A 19,993-nucleotide genomic window follows, 5' to 3' on the forward strand; every position below is an offset into this window, starting at 1 on the left:
CTCCACCAGGTCTTAGTCGTGGCATGGAAATTCTTTCAGTTGCAGCAAGTGGGGTCCAGTTCCCTGACCAGGGATCAAACCCAGGCCCCTTGCATTAGGAGCGCCGAGTCTCAGTCACTGGACCATGAGGGGAGTCACAAGAGATTTTTTTTCAGTCCAAACCTATACTGCTTCATGACCTTCTCTGACTTTCCAAGGATACCTCCAGGAGGAGGGTCCCAGCTCAAAGCTCACACATGGCTCTAGTTAAGACCCTGGGAGACGCTGGCGCACAGAGGGATGCGCTTTCTGCAGTATGTACCAAAAAAAAAAAAAATAAAAACCCACAGTACAGGACCGGGAGAGAAACCAAGACTAACTGTGACCTAGTAGCAGAGAGTCAGACCGGACTGAAGCGTACGCATGCCGGAAACCTGGAAGCTGATCCGTGGTTACGACATCTGCCAACGCACTAGAGAACAAGCTCCAAACCCCTGGGAGTGCCGGCTGGCAGTAACAGGACTGCTGACACGGCGGCTAACACGCGCTGCTGCGGTGGGTGGGCCAGACCCTGTGCTCAGCCCTCACCGTGATCATCCAGGCGAGGCTGCAAGGCCGTGGAGGGTCAGAGCCCACAGCTCTAACTTACCAATGTGCACTCTGAACGCGTACTTCCTCTTTAAGTCGGTGATCACAGACTTCTCCTCCGGGTATCTGTCTGTGTACAGCAGCTTATCTGCGTTCTCGATTCCTGTCAGGGATAGGAATTCTTGCACATTCCTCTCCAACTGCTGATTTTCCTTCACGGAAAACTTGCCAAATTTAATAGTGACACCTAGGATTGGGGGGTGGTGGGGGCGGGAGAAAAAGGTACACAATTGTCAACAACAAATGAAAGCAAACCAGCGTTAGGTCTTTAGCAACTTATGACACAGTGCCTGTCAGCCCCTCCCCACCTGTCAGGGAGCAGCCCCTGCCTGGGCCCTGGACATCTGATCCCCTAAAGAGTTGACCTCAAGCCATACTGTCCTCCCCAAGTCTCCCCCGGTCATCCTACTCCACTGTGACCTCTGCTGTATCATCGATCCCTTCTTACAGAGTTATTTTAAAGAAATATTAAGAGTGATATACATTAAAAATGCAAACGATTGAAACAGAAGTTTAAAGGAAGACCCCTTCACTCTCCTCTGCCGCCCAGTCCCCTAAGGCAGAGCTGCCACCTGGCTGGCACTTACGTGGACGCGCATGTACGTTCTCTGTGTGTGGACCTTGGGGGATGGAGGGGTCAAGGTCACTGCGATTCACGTTCTATTCCTTGTCATAACTCCAAGCACTCAAGTCTCATTATTACTGACTGCATTACACAGTACACCTTCCCATTCTTAGACTTATTTATTTTTTGGCCAAGCTGCGTGGCATGTGGGATCCTAGTTCCTGGCCAGGCACTGAACCTGTGCCCCCTGCACTGGAAGTGAGGAGGCTTAACCACTGGGCTGCCAGGGAGGCCCCAGACTTGTTTTAAAAATCTTTTTATAAAATATACACTCATAAAAATTTCAGCATAGAATACAGAAATAAAATGGGGTCCTTCTATAGATATTGCTCTATGTCTATTTTTTAAAAAACTAATCTTATTAACATGATGAATTCTGTAAGGCTAACGCCCCCATATTTACTTTTTTCAATAACCAGTGGCGCCGGGTGTCACACGGCAGATAATCATGAGTAAATACCACTTACCTGTGGTACTCAGCCCTACACTTGCCATTCATTCTGAAATCCAATAGGCTTTTTGAGAGGTTCTTGTAACACAGTGACATCAAGGAGGAGACCAAGCTGGCTGTTGCTTGAAACCATGGCAACTCCCACCAGCTCACCCTCCAATTAACACCCTGGAAATTACACCTCATCAAAGCCAATGATGTTTGACATGCATGTTTTCATTTAATCTCACTGGTGCATCCTTCCCAGCCTCTTAGCCACTTAGCCTCTTTCCCCACATCTTCCAGGCTTCATCTGTGATCACCTGGTTCGTTCAGCCTTGTTCTTCCCTCACCTCCCCTACCAAAAAAGAGGAAAACCATCGCACTTGATTTTGCTAATTTTATAGCACAGATGACGGTTCTGGAAGGACATGAAGCTGAAAGCAGCTAAGGGATGCTTCCCGTAAACCTGTAAAGCTGAACTTGTGCTCAAAGGAGGTCAGGGCAATTTACACACATATTAATAGCAAAGGAGTCTGACCAACATTCAAGCTCAGTCCACAGTCTCACCCTGGGCTTTGAATTCTTTAAACCGCCCCAGGTCATCTCGGTACATCCGCTTGATTGTGGTGGCAGCCCTGTCCTTGATGTCGGGGATGAATTCCTGCAGCTGCTTCACCGCAGACTCCAACTCCACCTCCGGATCTTCGGAATCTCGCGAATCTTCAGATAAGTATTTAGCTTCGGACTCTTTAGCCGAATTGCTTTTGTCTTCATTTGTAGGTTCTGACCTAAGGAGAAAAACTGGGTTGATTTAACCTCGATGGGTCACATGCCCAATGGCTTTCAGATTCTTTTCTTACAATGACTCTCATTTAAACTGTGACAACATTAAAGCTTGCAGGGATACTGCAGTTGATTCAGTCCATGACGTGTGAATTTGTTAACGTGTTGAACAGCTTTACTAACTCGGATACACCTTTGGGGCTGACAAAAAGGTAAACATGCAGCCCTAAGCCCTATTTCCACAAGGTATTGCTTCTTATATTAGTGTTTCTCAACTTTACTGTTTTAGATATTGACTTCCTAATAAACCAGGCCCTCTTCTATGCTCATGGATACTCAAGACACCTCTGGGACTGTTTCGATGAGTTACGTTCTTTAATAATGGTTATTAATTAGGTAAGTCAATACTTAGGGTCTTCATAGTTACCACTGCTTCAGTGCAATTAACAACGGCCGTATTTTTTCCCCTTTGCAGTAAAAAGAAACACAGTTTTGTATGTATTGATCATTAATTCATCCCCAGAAACTTCCAATCAACTGTCCAAAGCCACTCTTAGTCAACTATATCAGCTAGCTGCTCAGACAGGTAACTGAAACAAAATGAAAATGAAACTGTATGCACTTGTCTGAGCAAAGGGTCAACAGTCTTCACAGGTTCACAGCTCAATACAAGAACCGCGAGTCTAGAACACTCCTGCCTCATTGGGAGTGATCTAAAATGTCCTGATGAGATGACACAGAAGATGATGTGAGTTGGGCCCTAGGCCATTTAACTTCTATATGAAACTACATCAAGCCAGGACAATCTTCTAGTCAGCAAAGAGAAGAAAGTCACCGATAAGGAAATGGGGAGGAAACCTGTCCCAAATGCCAGGAACTCAGATAAAGTGGTTTAAGAAAAGTCCTGCATTTATTCATCAGCCAGCACATTTAAATGATAACTATGTAAATGACAACATCTAAACTTCTTTTTATTAGGGAGAACCCTAATTCAAGTTTTCTTTCTGCTCCAGTAACATTCTAAGCTCTCTAATCCTTTCTCCTATCTATGTGCATATACACAAAGGTAATTTTGGGGTCTTAAAATGCCTTTTAAACTTATGCGTAGAATTTCAGAGTCAGAGAGTCAGAGACTTAAAGAAGGAACTTAGGGGTGTGGCGGCGGGGCGGGTGGGGGTGGGGAGGATGGGGGGAGGGATAGTTACTGGGCTGGGATGGCCATGTACATGCTGCTGTATTTAAAATGGATAAACAAGCAACCTAGATGCCCATCAGCAGATGAATGGATAAGGAAGCTGTGGTACATATACACCATGGAATATTACTCAGCCGTTAAAAAGAATTCATTTGAACCAGTTCTAATGAGATGGATGAAACTGGAGCCCATTATACAGAGTGAAGTAAGCCAGAAAGATAAAGAACATTACAGCATACTAACACATATATATGGAATTTAGAAAGATGGTAATGATAACCCTATATGCAAAACAGAAAAAGAGACACAGAAGTACAGAACAGACTTTTTGAACTCTGTGGGAGAAGGTGAGGGTGGGATGTTTCGAAAGAACAGCATGTATATTCTCTATGGTGAAACAGATCACCAGCCCAGGTGGGATGCATGAGACAAGTGCTCGGGCCTGGTGCACTGGGAAGACCCAGAGGAATCGGGTGGAGAGGGAGGTGGGAGGGGGGATCGGGATGGGGAATACGTGTAAATCTATGGCTGATTCATATCAATGTATGACAAAACCCACTGAAAAAATAAATAAATAAATAAAGGAAAAAAAAAAATAAAATGGATAAACAACAAGGACCTACTGTACAGACAAGGAACTCTGCTCAGTGTCACGTGGCAGCCTGGAGGCAGGGTGGCGGGGGGCGTGTAGTTTGGAGGAGAATGAATACATCTATATGTAAGGGCTGAGTCCCTTCACTGCTCACCTGAAACTATCACAACACTGTTAATTGGCTATACCCAATACAAAAGAAATGATATGGATCTAACAGAAGCAGAAGATATTAAGAAGACGTGGCAAGAATACACAGAAGAACTGTACAAAAAAGATCTTCACAACCCAGATAATCACGATGGTGTGATCACTCACCTAGAGCCAGACATCCTGGAATGTGAAGTCAAGTGGGCCTTAGGAAGCATCACTACAAACAAAGCTAGTGGAGGTGATGGAATTCCAGTTGAGCTATTTCAAATCCTGAAAGATGATGCTGAGAAAGTGCTGCACTCAATATGCCAGCAAATTTGGAAAACTCAGCAGTGGCCACAGGACTGGAAAAGGTCAGTTTTCATCCCAATCCCAAAGAAAGGCAATGCCAAAGAATGCTCAAACCACTGCACAATTGCACTCATCTCACATGCTAGTAAAGTAATGCTCAAAATTCTCCAAGCCAGGCTTCAGCAATAGGTGAACTGTGAACTTCCAGGTGTTCAAGTTGGTGTTAGAAAAGGCAGAGGAACCAGAGATCAAAATGCCAACATCTGCTGGATCACTGAAAAAGCAAGAGAGATCCAGATAAACATCTATTTCTGCTTTAATGACTATGCCAAAGCCTTTGACTGTATGGATCACAATAAACTGTGGAAAATTCTGAAAGAGGTGGGCATACCAGACCACCTGACCTGCCTCTTGAGAAACCTGTATGCAGGTCAGGAAGCAACAGTTAGAACTGGACATGGAACAATAGACTGGTTCCAAACAGGAAAAGGAGTATGTCAAGGCTGTATATTGTCACCCTGCTTATTAAACTTATATGCAGAGTACATCATGAGAAATGCTGGGCTGGAAGAAGCACAAGCTGGAATCAAGATTGCTGGGAGAAATATCAATTACCTCAGATATGCAGATGACACCACCCTTATGGCAGAAAGGGAAGAAGAACTAAAGAGCCTCTTGGTGAAAGTGAAAGAAGAAAGTGAAAAAGTTGGCTTAAAGCTCAACATTCAGAAAACTAAGATCATGGCATTCGGTCCCATCACTTAATGGCAAATAGATGGGGAAACAGTGGAAACAGTAGCTGACTTTATTTTTCTGGGCTCCAAAATCACTGCAGATGGTGATTGCAGCCATGAAATTAAAAGACGCTTACTCCTTGGAAGGAAAGTTATGACCAACCTAGACAGCATATTAAAAAACAGAGACATTACTTTGCCAACAAAGGTTCGTCTAGTCAAGACTATGGTTTTTCCAGTGGTCACGTATGGATGTGAGAGTTGGACTATTAAAGAAAGCTGAGCGCTGAAGAATTGATGCTTTTGAACTGTGGTGTTGGAGAAGACTCTTGAGAGTCCCTTGGACTGCAAGGAGATCCAAACAGTCCATCCTGAAGGAGATCAGTCCTGGGTGTTCATTGGAAGGACTGATGCTGAAGCTGAAACTCCAATCCTTTGGCCACCTGATGCGACCAGCTGACTCACTGGAAAAGCCCCTGATGCTGGGAAAGATTGAGGGCAGGAGGAGAAGGGGACGACAGAGGATGAGATGGTTGGATGGCATCACCGACTCGATGGACATGGGTTTGGGTGGACTCCGGGAGTTGGTGATGGGCAGCGAGGCCTGGAGTGCTGCAGTTCATGGGGTCGCAAAGAGTCGGACAAGACTGAGTGACTGAACTGAATACAAAAGAAAAAGTTGAAAAAAAAAAAAAGTTCTCAGTGAAAACAGAATCTTAACTGCCTTATTATATACACGAAGAAAGGAAGGTCCCCGCCAAGTTATGCATTTAGTTCCGCACGTCACTCTATACCCGGGTGGTCTACCTCTTTACGATTTCTACCACTCACTACAGCTGGGCTGAACAAAGAGGTCACAGGCGGGATTCACACACAAGATGTACATCATCATGTTACCTCTGCACCTTTCTGGAACAGGCCGGGGGATTCTCCTCTTGTGGCCTGGGTTTTGCACTTTCTTCAATCAAGGTACCTTCCAGTGAATCAAGAGGCGTGTCCTCAGAGCACCTCCCGGGCACTGAAAAATCACCAGGCGCCACGGTGCTCTCAAGAGATCTTCGCTTCCTTTTCTTAGACTTTTTCTTGAGGCCGCTGGAGTCCTGACTGCCTCCTGCAGTCTCGACCTCATCAGCCACTCGGGATCCCTCCGAGTACACGCTCTCGGCCCTCTCGGGCGCAGCCAAGGCTTCGAATTCTGGGGGATCTGGATGCTTCCTCTTCCTTTTCCTGGACTTGCTGTGACCTGCAGACACTGAGAGTTGCGTGAGTCCCCCTTCTTGGTCCACTTGAGGCTGCGGTTCCTGCTCCTGGGAGGCTGCCCTGGGCAGGGCGCTGCTTGCACCCGGACTTTCTTGGACAGCATCCCAGGATTCAACTTCCCTCTGACGTTTTTTATGCTTCTTCTTCTTCTTCTTCTTCCTCTTCTTCCGAACTTCACCATGCAGTTCCTCGGACGTGTTTTCACGTGGCTTAGTAACTGAACGGGGATCATCTGCCTCAGGCCGTTCTGTCGACTTCTGCTCCTTGCTTGCGTCAACGTAAACGACATCCACATCGCTTCTGAAATTCTTTGGTGTGTTCTCAATATTTTCTTTATCCACCAGGACGCATGCAACACCTGTTTCCCTGTCGACTCCCAAAGCACTTTTTCTTCTCTTTTTCTTCTTTTTGGGTTTAGATGTGGCCATTTCAGTCTCATCGCAGATTTCTGATTTCTTCAGAGGAGAAGAAACGAGATGCTGGCTGTCCTTTCTCTTTTTTTTACGCTTCGTTATGACACACTGCTCGTTTGCCAGCGGGGCGGCTCTGAAACTCTCCTGGGAAGGCCGCCGATGTCTGTCCTTATGTTTAGAATGCTTAGCCTTTTTCTTCATGAAAACGGGAGTTTGGGTTTCCAAGCTGCTTGATTCTCCTTCCATTTTACTCCTGTAGGGGAACTTAACAACACGGTTTATTTTTGCAGAGCATTTTATAAGTTAGCCTCAGAAAAAAGAAAACAAAATCACAGAAAGATGAAATTGCATGACAAACAATAAGCCTGGAGTCATGATTATAAATTTCCTATTATTCTAAATGCACAGCAAGCTCACTATAATTCACTTGTCTGCTTCCATTGCCTTTATGATATAGGGGAAAAAAAACAGTTAGCTAAGAACAATGCTCTGGCGTGATCAAGCCCTTGTTCCCCCTCCTCTTTAACCTCTCTTCTGTGTTCCAGCCAAACACGGCTTTTTCTTTTTCTTTCTTTGGCTCCCCAAACATGCTCCAATCCTTTCTTTGGCTCAAAGTCTGATAAAACATGATTTCCTCTCTCCAGGATGCTCTCCACTGCCTCCGACCCCTCCCTGCCTCCAGCCTCCTTTCATCTTTCAGAGCTTGGCTTGAACATCGCTTCTTCAAGAAAACTTTAAAAGAACATATACATTATGAAACCATGTATATTACATTAAAAAAATATACACATTATGGTTCCCAGGTGGCTCAGTGGTAAAGAATCCGCTTGCCAAGCAAGAGACGCAGGTTTGATCCTTGGGTTGAGAAGATCCCCTGGAGAAGGAAATGGCAACCCACTCCAGTATCCTTGCCTGGGAAATCCCATGAACAGAGGAGCCTGGTGGGGTACAGTCCATGGGTTTGCAAAGAGTCAGACTAAATGACAACCATATATATTGCATTTAAAACACAAAAAAAGTTTCATGTATCTTTTCTGAATGGATATCTAAGTGGCAAAACTATAAACACAGTAAACTGGCAAATCAGGGATTAGGGGCAAGTAGACAGCCAGCTTCTCTCATATCTGTAAATTTTTCTTTCTCTTCCTTTTTTTTTTAGGCCACGCCCTACTACGGCATGTGGGATTTCAGTTCTGTAACCAGGGATCCACCCTTGTTCCCTGCAGTGGGAGTGCAGAGTCTTAACCACTGGACTGCCAGGGAAGTCCCTGTAGTCTTTTATTTCTTAACTGGAATAATGAGTACAGGGGTGTTTGTTATATTTTTGTCTACGCTTATTTGAATGCCTTAAATAGTTCACTTTATAAAGCAAGGGGCAGAACAAGGGCACAGGCTGCTTTCACTTGCGTTAAAAACAAGCAAATGAAGGATATAAATGTACTAAGTATCTACAAAAGAGAGAGACAGAAAACAAAGTTTTCCTGATCCCTTGGGCTTTGTCTATTCCCCAGACAATACATTTTCACAGCAAACTATTTCTCTTTTATAGCATTAAGCCCAGCTGTGGTTCACAGCGAGGACAGCAGGCAACCACTGACCTCAAACTAAAAGATTATCTCTTTGAGAAAGAGGCTGAATGGGCTTTATCAGTGGTTCAACAAAGAGTCCAAGTTCTGCAGTTAGTTGGAATGAAGTTTAATAAGGCTCCCAAGTCAGTTCTTACACAGAGCATGTGCATTCTGGAGGTTAAGTACAGGAACAGAAATGTACTTCACAAAAGACATGGCTAAAATATAACTTTACCAACATGTCTTATAACTCTCCTTGCTCTGTACTGCTTCTGGGTTTCAGTTTTTAAGATTTTACTTCTCTGTATTCAGGAAATATGTTTATATGGTTCAAACATCAAAATAATCTATGCGTATCCCTCCTCCTTTCTCACACAGAAGGTGAGTGCGTGCTAAGTCACTTTGGTCGTGTCTGGCTCTCTGTGACCCTCTGGACTGTAGCCCGCCAGGCTCCTCCGCCCATGGGACTCTTCAGGCAAGAACGCTGGATTGGGCTGCCGCTCCTGCCTCCAGGGGATCTTCCCCACCCAGGAATTGAACCTAGTCTCTTCTGTCTCCTGGGTTGGCAGGTGGGATTTTTTATCACTGGCACCACCTGGAAAGCCCCTCACACAGTGTCTGTATTTTATTATCTGCATTTTGCTATTGTCACTTAACAGATTGTGGAGACTTCTTTGTATCAATGGCCTTTCCATGCGGAATGCCAAGCCATTTTCTACAGAAGGTGCCTACTTCTTCCTAGGTAGTAAAGAAGCTGTAGGAATTGTGGTGCTTCCCTGGTGGTCCAGTGGTTAAGAGTCCCCCCATGCAGTGGACCTGAATTCAATCCCCGGTCCAGGAAGACCCCACACGCTGCGGAGCAACTGGGCCTGCGCTCGAGAGCCGGTGCTCTGCTCTGCGATGAGAAAAGCCCCCCAGGGAGGAGCCTGTGGAGCGCACCCCACAGCAGCCCCTGCTCGCCACAACTAGAGCAAGCCCCTGCAGCAGCCACATATAAATACATTTAAAAAAAAAGAATTGTGCAGCTGGAAGGTCAGGGAATGACAAACACGTGGACTGATGAGACTAAAAGCCAAATCCCCAGCCTCACGATCGCACCTTCAGTGGACCGCTTCGGTGGCGGCCTCTCCTCCTGGCGTCACTCGGAGATACACGGACACCCATCTCTGACTGTCTGGGACCTCAGCTGTAAGCAGTGTAATGGCTGCAACGCGATGGCCTGTTCAGAGAGGGCCCAGCGGGCTTTGGCTGTCTCCTCCACTACCAGCCCCAGCATCTAGCATAGTGCCTGGCTCACAGGAGGAATTCAACAAATACGTTTTGAGAATGAATTAATGCCTTCTCTTTGGCTGCCCTGCAACTGTTAAGAACAGTTGAGGAAAAAACTCACAACTGGGCAGATGGGCACTGCTTTAAGCCCTTGGCTGCTGACTATAGCTGGGACCCGAGCAGTGACCAGCAACTGATTTCTGTCCCTCTAGACCTGCGCTGTCCAACACGGCAGCCACGAGCCACATGAGGCTGCTGAGTGCTTAAATGTGGTCAGGCCAAACTGCGTCTAAGTGTAAATACACACTGCATTTCAAAGACTTGGAACAGAGATGGAGAAATAGCTCACCCGTAACTGCTGTTAATTACTTTCACGATAAATGATGGTTTGGATATTGCTCAGTATGTGCATTCTTAATTCTCTTTCCTTTTTCTGTTCTTTAACATGGCTACTAGCACATTTTAAATGACACACGTGGCTTGTGTTCTTATGTTTTCTGAGAACAGCAGTGCTCCAGAAGGCTCACTTGCCTCCTCTTCTTGTAATGGTTATTTCAAATCTTCCCAGGTGGGGCTAGTGGTAAAGAACCCACCTACCAATGCAGGAGATAGAAGAGATACCAGTTCGATCCCTGGGTTGGGAAGATCCCCTGGAGGAGGGCATGGCAACCCACTCCAGTATTCTTGCCTGGAGAATCCCATGGATAGAGGAGCCTGGCGGGCTACAGTCCATGGGGTCGCAAAGAGTCGGACACAACTGAAATGATTTAGCACACACAAACTCTCAACAAGCTACAAAATTTCATCCTTCACCCTGATCTGAAGTAGATTATCTTGCCTCTGACCTCACACCCTTACACACATTAGCTAAGAAATATGTTCCCCCCCAAATCTAACATGTTTGCCTGCATTTGCCCTGTTCTCCTCCCCTCTTGCTGCTGCAAAGGAAGTGTTTCTTCTCTTGTCAGAGGCCATTTCTTCCCTGTGTGCTGGATCCCAACCTCCTCCTTCTCAGAGAGATGGTGATCCATCAGCTGACCAGTCTCTCCCCCTCTCCCTCCTGCACTGGATCCCTTCTAGCAATGCCCAACAATCTTCAGACTATTCTCTAACTTAAAAAAAAAAAACAACAACAAGGATGCCACCATCCTCCAATCCCAAAGTCCCACCTATTCTCTTTCCTCCCCTTCACAACAAAATTTCTTTTTTTTTGCCACACCACACAACTTGCAGGATTCTACTTCTCTGAAAGTGAAAGTCGCTCAGTTCTGCCTGACACTTGTGACCCCATGGACTATACAGCCCATGGAATTCTCCAGGCCAGAATACTGGAGTGGGTAGCCTTTTCCTTCTCCAGGGTTTCTTCCCAACCCAGGGATTGAACCCAGGTCTCCCACATTGCAGGTGGACTCTTTACCAGCTGAGCCACCCTGACCAGGGATCACCTGTGTCCCCTGTGCAAGCATGGTGTCCTAACCACTGGGCCACCAGGGAATTCCCTCAAACTCTCTTAATAACAATGAACAGAGCAGATAATTCTTTTAAGTATTTGTTTACCTTCCATCCACTTCTTTCTTTCTTTTTGGTAAATACCTTGTATGTTGCTCCTTCTGGTTTCTTGAACTCAGCACCTTTTATATACAGGGTCACTTCCCACTTAAAAACTTTTTTTTATGGCCTCTCCATTATTCTTAAGACAGAATCCCAAATCCTTACAAATCTACCATTCCTTTTAGGATCTAATCTGGTCCAAGACCACCTCTCCACCTCTCATTTTTCTCTGGGTTTCAGACATCCTGTCTTCTTTACGTCCCCAGAATACATCATGATACCTTTATCAGGGGATTTACAAAAGCATCTCATTCTCCCAGGAATGCTTTTCCCTCTGCGTTACCTTTCTGCGCTATAACTAGTCTTAAGTTTGAAAATCACTTCCTCTAATTCCTCCTGGGTCCCGCCTCCTCCTTACAGGGTTTCTCAACAATCCAGCTGTTTCCCCGATGGCACTTAGCTCCGGAGGGACATAACCGGCCACCTAAGGGCTGCGGTCTCCTCGTCCAGTTTGTTTCCCAAACGGTTCCCTGGATATGCATTTATCCCTATTTATATTCGGAATAGACCAATTCCTGCCCTGCAGGGACGTGCCCAAGCCTGGTCCCGGATTCCCTCCCCACTCTGGGGTACCATGAAGACCCCGCTCGGCCCCGGGATGGGCATTCCGGGGCTGACAGGAAAAAAAAAAAAACACGAAAGTTCCCGCGTGGAAGGGCCTGGAGCGGCTGCGAGAAAACAGGCACCACGTGCATCCCTGGGGACCTGGGTCCAACGCAGGCCTCTGGGGAGATGAAGACAAGCGGCCATAAACAGCTTGGTTCAGACACGATCACTGGGGGAAAAAACCGGAACAGCTGAAAAGCACTCTCACCTACGGGCCAAACGCGCCGTCCCCTTGCTTTCCAATCCGGAAGTGCCGGTGTCCTGGAAGCGGATATCGTCTTGCTTCACTTCCGGCCCGCCCTCCGGCAAAGCGTTGCCACGGCAGCACGCCGGCCTGCTCCAGGCTGTGATTCTTAGGCCGCTTTCTGCGGGTTTTGTTTACTGCGGCGATCTTTGGGAGTTGGGTGGCTCAGGGGAGGGTCTTCCCAGGGGGCGCTCGTGGTAAAGAACCTGCCCACCAATGCAGGAGATGTGAGAGATGCTAGAGACAAGGGTTCGATCCCTGGGTGGGGAAGGTCCCCTGGAGGAAGGCATGAATTGCCTTGGACCAAGGAGCCTGGCGGGATACGGTCCATAGGGTCTCACAGAGTCGGACACAACTGAAGCGACTTAGCACGCACGCACAGGGCAGGGGAGAAAGTGGGACAGAGCTCTTCCACCGACCTACTGGTTCATGCCTATATTGCTATGTATTCAACAGTTTTTTTTTACTGAGGTCCATCTACACTCCTGGAGTGTCGAGAGGGTGAAGATTACCTGAGGAAGACAGAGAACAAACAGATCAACCAAAATAATTTCAGATTACCCTCCAAGGAAAATAGAACAGGGTAATGTGATGGAGAACGACTGGGGTCAGTGAGTGCTAGCTCAGAAGACTCTCTGACGAGTAACAGTTGAGTTTGAAATGAAAAAGATGAACAAAAATCGAGATGGTAGAGTGTTCAGGCTGGGAACAAATCTGGAGGCCCTGAACTTGGTTGCTGGAGGAACTGAAAGAAGGCCAGGGCAGCAGGAGCACCGTGAAAGATGGGAGAGAGTGGTGGGAGGTGACTTCAGGGGTTGGCAGGGGTGAACTGGTGCAGGGTCTGATGCACGTTGAACTTCCATGAAAGTTAGAGCTAGAAGAAGGCTCAAATATCTATTCCGATTCTTTCATATCCACTGTGTCCTGAAGAAACATAGTTTATGATTAAAAGTAAAGTTTTAAGCAGGTCATCAAGTCAAAGACAGAATGCATGCCACGCAAACTTTTTAGCCTTATTGCATAGTGAACATAATCACACTAGTGACGAGACTTCTCATTGAATCCTATAACAACCCCCTGTTGTAGGAATCTTTATTAGGTGATATCAGCCTTACCTTGGGGCTGAGAAAGCTAGAGCTTCCTTTAACTTGTCCCAGGGGACTTATGTTGCCCCCTCCCCGCCCCCCACCCCCACAGCTAGGATTAAAACCTGTGATCTTTCCACTACTCCAGGAGCCTGCCCCTTGCTGTCCCATTTGACCTTCTCTGTGTGAGCTGCCAAGCAGCTTTGATTATAAAATGAACAAGGGGGACTTCCTTCGTGGTCCAGTCACTAAAACACTGCACTTCCAACGCAGGGGGCTCTGGTTCCATCCTTGGTCAGGGAACTAGATCCCACATGCCGCAACTGAGAGTTCCCATGCCAGCCGCTGAAGATTCCATGTCTGTAACTAAAGGCTCCAGTGCCACGACTAAGACCTGGGCACAGCCAAATAAATATTTTTTTAAGTGCATAATGTACATATATGTGGAAACCTGAAAGCAAAGTAGACTAGAGAGACCGTAAGCCTGCATCATACACACGTCACCACTCAAAGGCTGCTCCAGGCCTTGGCTGAGCAGTTGGAATTCTGGCTTGCTCTGGAAATGTAGTGCTGATGTTGTCCCCTGTTGGTGTGGAAGGCCTTGAGTGCAGGTTTGTTGTCTGTGCAACTAACTCTGTGGTGAACCCCTCACCCAGTTCAGTTCAGTTCAGCTGCTCAGTCGTGTCCGACTCTGTGACCCCATGGACTGCAGCACGCCAGGACTCCCTGCCCATAACCAACTCCCAGAGTCCACCCAAACCCATGTCCATCGAGTCGGTGATGCCATCCAACCATCTCATCCTCTGTCGTCCCCTTCTCCTCCTGCCCTCAGTCTTTCCCAGCATCAGGGGCTTTTCAAATGAGTCAACTCTTCGCATCAGGTGGCCAAAGGATTGGAGTTTCAGCTTCAACATCAGTCCTTCCAATGAACACCCAGGACTGATCTCCTTCAGGATGGACTGTTTGGATCTCCTTGCAGTCCAAGGGACTCACAAGAGTCTTCTCCAACACCACAGTTCAAAAGCATCAATTCTTCGGTGCTCAGCTTTCTTTATAGTCCAACTCTCACATCCATACGTGACCACTGGAAAAACCATAGTCTTAACTAGGCGGACCTTTGTTGGCAAAGTAATGTCTCTGCTTTTTAATATACTGTCTAGGTTGGTCATAACTTTCCTTCCAAGGAGTAAGCGTCTTTTAATTTCATGACTGCAATCACCCTCTGCAGTGATTTTGGAGCCCAGAAAAATAAAGTCAGCCACTGTTTCCACTGTTTTCCCATCTATTTGCCATGAAATGATGGGACCGAATGCCGTAATCTTAGTTTTCTGAATGTTGAGCTTTAAGCCAACTTTTTCACTCTCCTCTTTCACTTTCATCAAGAGGCTCTTTAGTTCTTCTTCCCTTTCTGCCATAAGGGTGGTGTCATCTGCATATCTGAGGTTATTGATATTTCTCCTGGCAACCTTGATTCCAGCTGTGCTTCTTCCAGCCCAGCGTTTCTCATGATGTGCTCTTCATGTAAGTTAAATAAGCTTCTCTATATTCTGCTGCACAAAGTTGGGTACCATTGATTTCATTCAACTCTAGACTTTCCTCACTACCCATTTCACAGAAGAAAACACTGAGGACTCAAGAAGATGACATCAGTCTTAGACTTCAAATTTCTGTTTCATCCTGAAACGCATAGCAGTCTGCCCTGGGGTGTGTGTGTGTGTGTGTGTGTGTGTGTGTGTGTGTGTGTGTGTAGGGAACGGGGCGAGGGGTGGGATGGAGAGGGGGGACGGGCGCTGGGAAAAATGGGAAGGGGTGGAGAGTGGAGGGGAGTGTTTTAACTTGGAAATCAAGTGTAAATGGTCCTCTAGAAATCTGTCGCTTTTAACATAGCCCAGTGGTGATTCCTGAGTTTTCCTCGAGTAAAAAACTCCGAAACAGGTCCAATTAGGTGGCCGCCAGTAAGTTTCCTGTAAGTCAATCGACCTGCTTGGTTCCAGCGCCGTTGGCGTCCCGTCTCCACGGAGACGGGCGGTTCCATTTTTCCTTAAAGGGTGGTCATGATTTTCTCCCCCTTTCAAGTCCAAAGCAAGGCGCCCAGAGGACGCTCTCATAAACCTACAGAGGGGTTTATGTGGCTCTTAGCGCTCCTCGCAAGGAGGCGGGGGAACGCGAGGTGGGCACGCCTCCCTCCTGATGGAGCCCGGCGTCCGAGCCCACCCTGGCGTCCAGGTGGTGCGTCCCGGGACTGGGGGCTCACCCGCTCCGAGCTCCGCGCCTGCCGGCCCGCAAGCTGGGAAGCGCGCTGAATCCAGCCGGCGGGCCGACTCCCGGCGACCCCCCAGGATGCCAGAGGCCGGGAACTCCTGCCAGGACCTCACGCGATGGAAGAAGAAGAAGCCGTCGGTCCACCGCACCGTCAGCCAGATCTGCCCACCCCCGCGGCGGCCCCTGACCGTGGCCGACATCCGGCCGGGCATGGAGAACGAGAGGCTGGGGGTCGTGCGGGATTCCATGTTTCAGAATCCGCTCATCGTCAAGGTGAGGCCCGCCCCACACCCACCGGCCCCTTTCCGCTCGTCCCCTCAATGGGCATCCGCGGGGTCGCGGGTTTCCACCTGTTCTGCCCGGGTCCCACCGCCCCCGCCTGAGCGCGGCGTCGGAAGCTCCAGCTCTGGACCAGACAGACCTGGATCCCCCACTTCCCCCCGCCCCGGTGCGGTCACTGGCAGGCCGCGTAGTCTCTCTGAGCCTTAGTTTCCTCATCCTCAAAGTGGCTCGAGAATGGAACTCTTTCAAGGGGGTGATCGGGCAGATCTCACAAGGTAATCCCTGCGGGACCCCCGACACGCGGTAAGCCCTCCAGGTTGGCGGCTGCTGTTTGCACATGTATTCGCCCGGAATGAACTCAAGGGGTGACAGAGTGGTTGTCCTTACCACCTGCCAGTCCTCCCAGAGTGCAGGCCGCCTCCCTCAATTCCCCTGCACGCCTGGGCTGCTCTTATGTACGAGGGTTCTGTATCTATCCTGAAAGTTTTATTTCCGTGTTAATTTTTACCCAGTCATGCTCTTATGCAAAATTATGACCCGAAGCGTCGTCCCCCACACCCACCGCCAAAAAGCGCAGATCTCTCTGGCGTAGGGGGCCCACAGGCACCGGCGAGAGAGGGAGGCGCAGTTTCCAAAGAGTCCGCCTCCCCTTTGATCGCAAGCCCGCTCGCGTCAATCACGTTTCCGGGCTAGTGATCTCCAAACGCCGTGGCATTCACTCGCCTTCCCGGGGTGAGGGCGCGAGGAAAGTCAGGTTGAAGTTTGGCGCTAGGAAAGCAGGTCGTGCAATTTTACTTTCCGCCACTGGAGGGCAGTGTGCCTTTAAAAATGCGCGCAGCTCCCCAGACGCCGGAGGTGGAAGGCGCAGGTGATAACCGTGGATTCAGTAGCAATTATTTATCTGAAAGCCAGGAGCTGCTCAGAGCCCAGAGGTTTTGGTTGTTGTTTGTTTGTTTGTTTTTGGTACAAGAAACCTAGGCTATCTTAACATCATAGTAAAATGAGCTGAATTAATTGGCTCCTTTGAAAACATTGACTTTCTCGTCTTGTCTTCAAACTATTTATATGTTCCTGGGCCAGCAGCTGGGAGAAACTGGCTTGTTTCATTGGGCACTCTTCCATTTAATATGCTCCCCTTCTTTGGCCACCCAAAGTGGAGCAAAGTTCTTCACCTGTTTCTAAGTGAGAATCGCCATTCTCAGAGGACAGGTGCCTCAGACAGATGGGATCAAGATCAGACATTCTGGGATCAAGAGGAGATCAATGTCCCTGCCTCTGATCATTGCTTTTACTCAAGCAGTTACTGATGGGCCAACACCTTCCCACTTCAGTACAAAATGGACAGACAACATAATGGAGTTATCCTCCATGGCAAATTAGTAGTGTGTGATGCCCATCCCAAGCTACCATATATACACAGAGACACATATATAATATAGGTATATGCATACATATACAGGTGCCACTGGGGTAAAGCACCCACCTGCCAATGCAGTTAGTTGTAAGAGACGTAGGTTCAATCCCTGGATTGGGAAGATCCCCTGGAGGAGGGCAGTTGACCTCAGTATTCCTGCCTGCAGTATCTCATGGACAGAGGAGACTAGCAGGTTACAGTCCATAGGGTCACAAAAAGTTGGACACAACTGAAATGACTTAGCATGCACACACACACATGATACATGTATGTTTTGCATATATGTGTGCACACATGTATGTATGTACAATATACATGTGTATAACATGTATAATGATATAATGACCTTTCCAGGCTCACTGACAAAGTATCCGCCTGCCAAGCGGGAGACAAAGGTTCCCTCCCTAGGTGGGGAAGATCCCCTGGAGAAGGAAATGGCAGCCCACTTCAGTATTCTTGCCTGGGAAATCCCATGGACAGAGGAGCCTCGCAGGCTATACAGCCCATGGGATTGCAAAAAAGTCAGACACAATTTAGCAACTAAACAACAAACATGTATAATACACATCTGTAGGTAAAAATTCCTGGACCTTTTTCCTTTTGCTTGCACTGCAGATCAAGAAGGACAGCATTTGGCCTCTGGGTGGCGCTAGCTGCACAGCTTCCAGACATGCAGTCCTAGTTCCTGAACCTGAACTTTGGGTTGGAAAATGTACAGGAGTCACGGGCCTACGGACAGGGGTTCTGTCTTCAGGGCCTGAGACCCAGCGCCCGCAGGGTCAGGGCTCGAGCGGCAGGGGGCGTCCCGGGGACTGTGCCCGGCTTGTCTCACTGGGGCAGCTGGACATCTTGCTTTCCTCGCTCCAGTTTTTAAGGGGCCCGAAAGTACTTTCAGTAGCAGTTAACATTATGTCCACATTTCAATACTGACCTCTGCGGCCAGATTTCCTACCAAAACCTGACCTAAGTCAAAGTTGCAGAAACACTGGGCGTGAGGCATCACCCTGACGGTAGCATCTCCAGGCCTCCGCTTACCGGGGGCACGCTGAGGCCGTGTGCGGGGCCTTTGTGCACGGGTCTGGCGGGACTCGGGGGAGGAGAGACCTGCACTGGCTCCCAGCGCAGCTGTCCTCTTACCACTTCAAACTCCAAACAGCTTCCTCTATTTTAAAGACAATTTAAATTCTGGAAAAACTGGGGGAGGGAGGGTTTCAGCTCTCAAGGAAAGGAGGAGATGGAAAGTGTCCAAGATGGTGGTGGAGGCTTAAAAAAAAAAAATCTTTTCAAAAATAATACATTGCTGAAGTTTCTGTGGAGGCATGGCTTGTGGATTTCTTCACTGTGGCATGTCAGTTTCACGAGCCCAGATTTTCAGACCCTCCTTTCTGTGCGCTTTCTCATTGTGTGCAGCAGAGGCGGGAGTGCCCTCTGCCCGGGGTGTCTGCGGGAGGATGATTGGAACTGAGATATATTTGGGTTTTGTCTCGCTCTGAACCCGAAGGCTGTGTCTGTATTGGGGGAATGTAGCACCATAGCTATAGTCATTTACTCCCCCGAAATTGGGGGGGGGGGGTTGCTGCTCAGATTGTTTTCTCCAGTGAATAGGATCAGGGCTTTTTTTCATTTAAAATGCAGACACACTGCCTTGAACAAACACAACAGTGCTGTTTCACACCCTTGGAATTTACCGGGACGTACACACATCAGTTATTCAAGAACGTGTCTGCAAGATGCCACCGTAACCAAGTGAAAAGTGAAAACCTCAGACATCCAAGCAGATATTTTATCAGCAAATGCTCAGCAACTGTTTGCCTCATTTAAAACCAAGCCAACCGGCTATTGAGTGGGGCTGGTTTGAATCAGCCCAGTGTTTTCATGTGGCCCCCAGGAAGATGTAAATATTTTCCACTAGAAAGGGCCCCTATTCTATTGTATAAAGTGACGTGAGCCAGTTTTCCTTCAAATGTGATTCTCTGGGAAGAATAAAATTAAATAGAGAAGAAACCAGCTTCTCCCTGTGTGATTCTCATTCCGCCAGAATTCTGTGACTCAACATAGGATCCTGCTCCAATAGCCTTCAAGGCTCCTTCACAGAACCTGTCAGGGTTCACCCTTCCTGTCAGCCGAACTCAGCTGATATCCTGTCAATACAATTATGGGGAGAGACTGTTTGGTTTGCTTCGCTGACAGCCTTGAATCTTCTGTCGCCCTGGAGAGGCAGGCGAGGTACAGGAGTGGAATTTATTGAATTGAGCATCCTTAGAGAGTGCAAATGATCACGGCACCCGATTTTTTCATAATTTATCACCGACTTTGTTTTTCTGTGGGGGTTTATGTCACAAATAAGAAGTGCATGCGTTTGTAAGATAGAGTTGCAAAATCACATCATTTGGGGGCTGGAAGGCGGCTTACAGCCATCTAGTCCAATTCTTTTTTTTTTTTTTTGAGGATCTTAAGGCTCAGAGGAGGCAAGAGACTTGCCCGAGGTGCTACCCTGCCCTGCTCACCAAAGTGGGGTGAGACTTACATCACCTGGCCTCCAGTCC

The 19,993-nt window shown here is 47.8% G+C and overlaps 2 protein-coding genes across 6 annotated transcripts in view; one reads left to right on the forward strand and one right to left on the reverse strand.

The window, feature by feature from the left end:
* The window catches only part of TTF1 (transcription termination factor 1), a 29,104-nt gene extending 16,679 nt beyond the window's left edge, over nucleotides 1-12,425 (reverse strand). Inside the window, exons 1-4 of one of the 5 annotated variants that reach the window (XR_006269626.1) lie at nucleotides 11,501-12,277; nucleotides 6,331-7,370; nucleotides 2,253-2,473; nucleotides 629-814 (exon numbers count right to left, since the gene is read on the reverse strand). Coding sequence is in view for 4 of the 5 variants with exons in the window: in XM_043469929.1 (XP_043325864.1) it covers nucleotides 629-814; nucleotides 2,253-2,473; nucleotides 6,331-7,352 (1,429 nt within the window). In the remaining variant the exon portion in view is untranslated. Of the gene's footprint in view, nucleotides 1-628; nucleotides 815-2,252; nucleotides 2,474-6,330; nucleotides 7,371-11,500; nucleotides 12,279-12,368 lie in introns of those variants that run through there. The other 4 variants (XM_043469929.1, XM_043469930.1, XM_043469931.1 and 1 more) reach the window with 4 other exon arrangements.
* Nucleotides 12,426-15,786: 3,361 nt separating this feature from the next.
* Nucleotides 15,787-19,993, forward strand: part of CFAP77 (cilia and flagella associated protein 77) — a 154,141-nt gene continuing 149,934 nt past the window's right edge. Inside the window, exon 1 of the mRNA XM_043469933.1 lies at nucleotides 15,787-16,024. Coding sequence (XP_043325868.1) covers nucleotides 15,830-16,024 — 195 coding nt within the window. The 5' untranslated portion in view covers nucleotides 15,787-15,829. The remainder of the gene's footprint in view (nucleotides 16,025-19,993) is intronic.

This window comes from Cervus canadensis, chromosome 5 (genome assembly GCF_019320065.1).
Source record: "Cervus canadensis isolate Bull #8, Minnesota chromosome 5, ASM1932006v1, whole genome shotgun sequence".
Taxonomy (NCBI): Eukaryota; Metazoa; Chordata; class Mammalia; order Artiodactyla; family Cervidae; genus Cervus; species Cervus canadensis.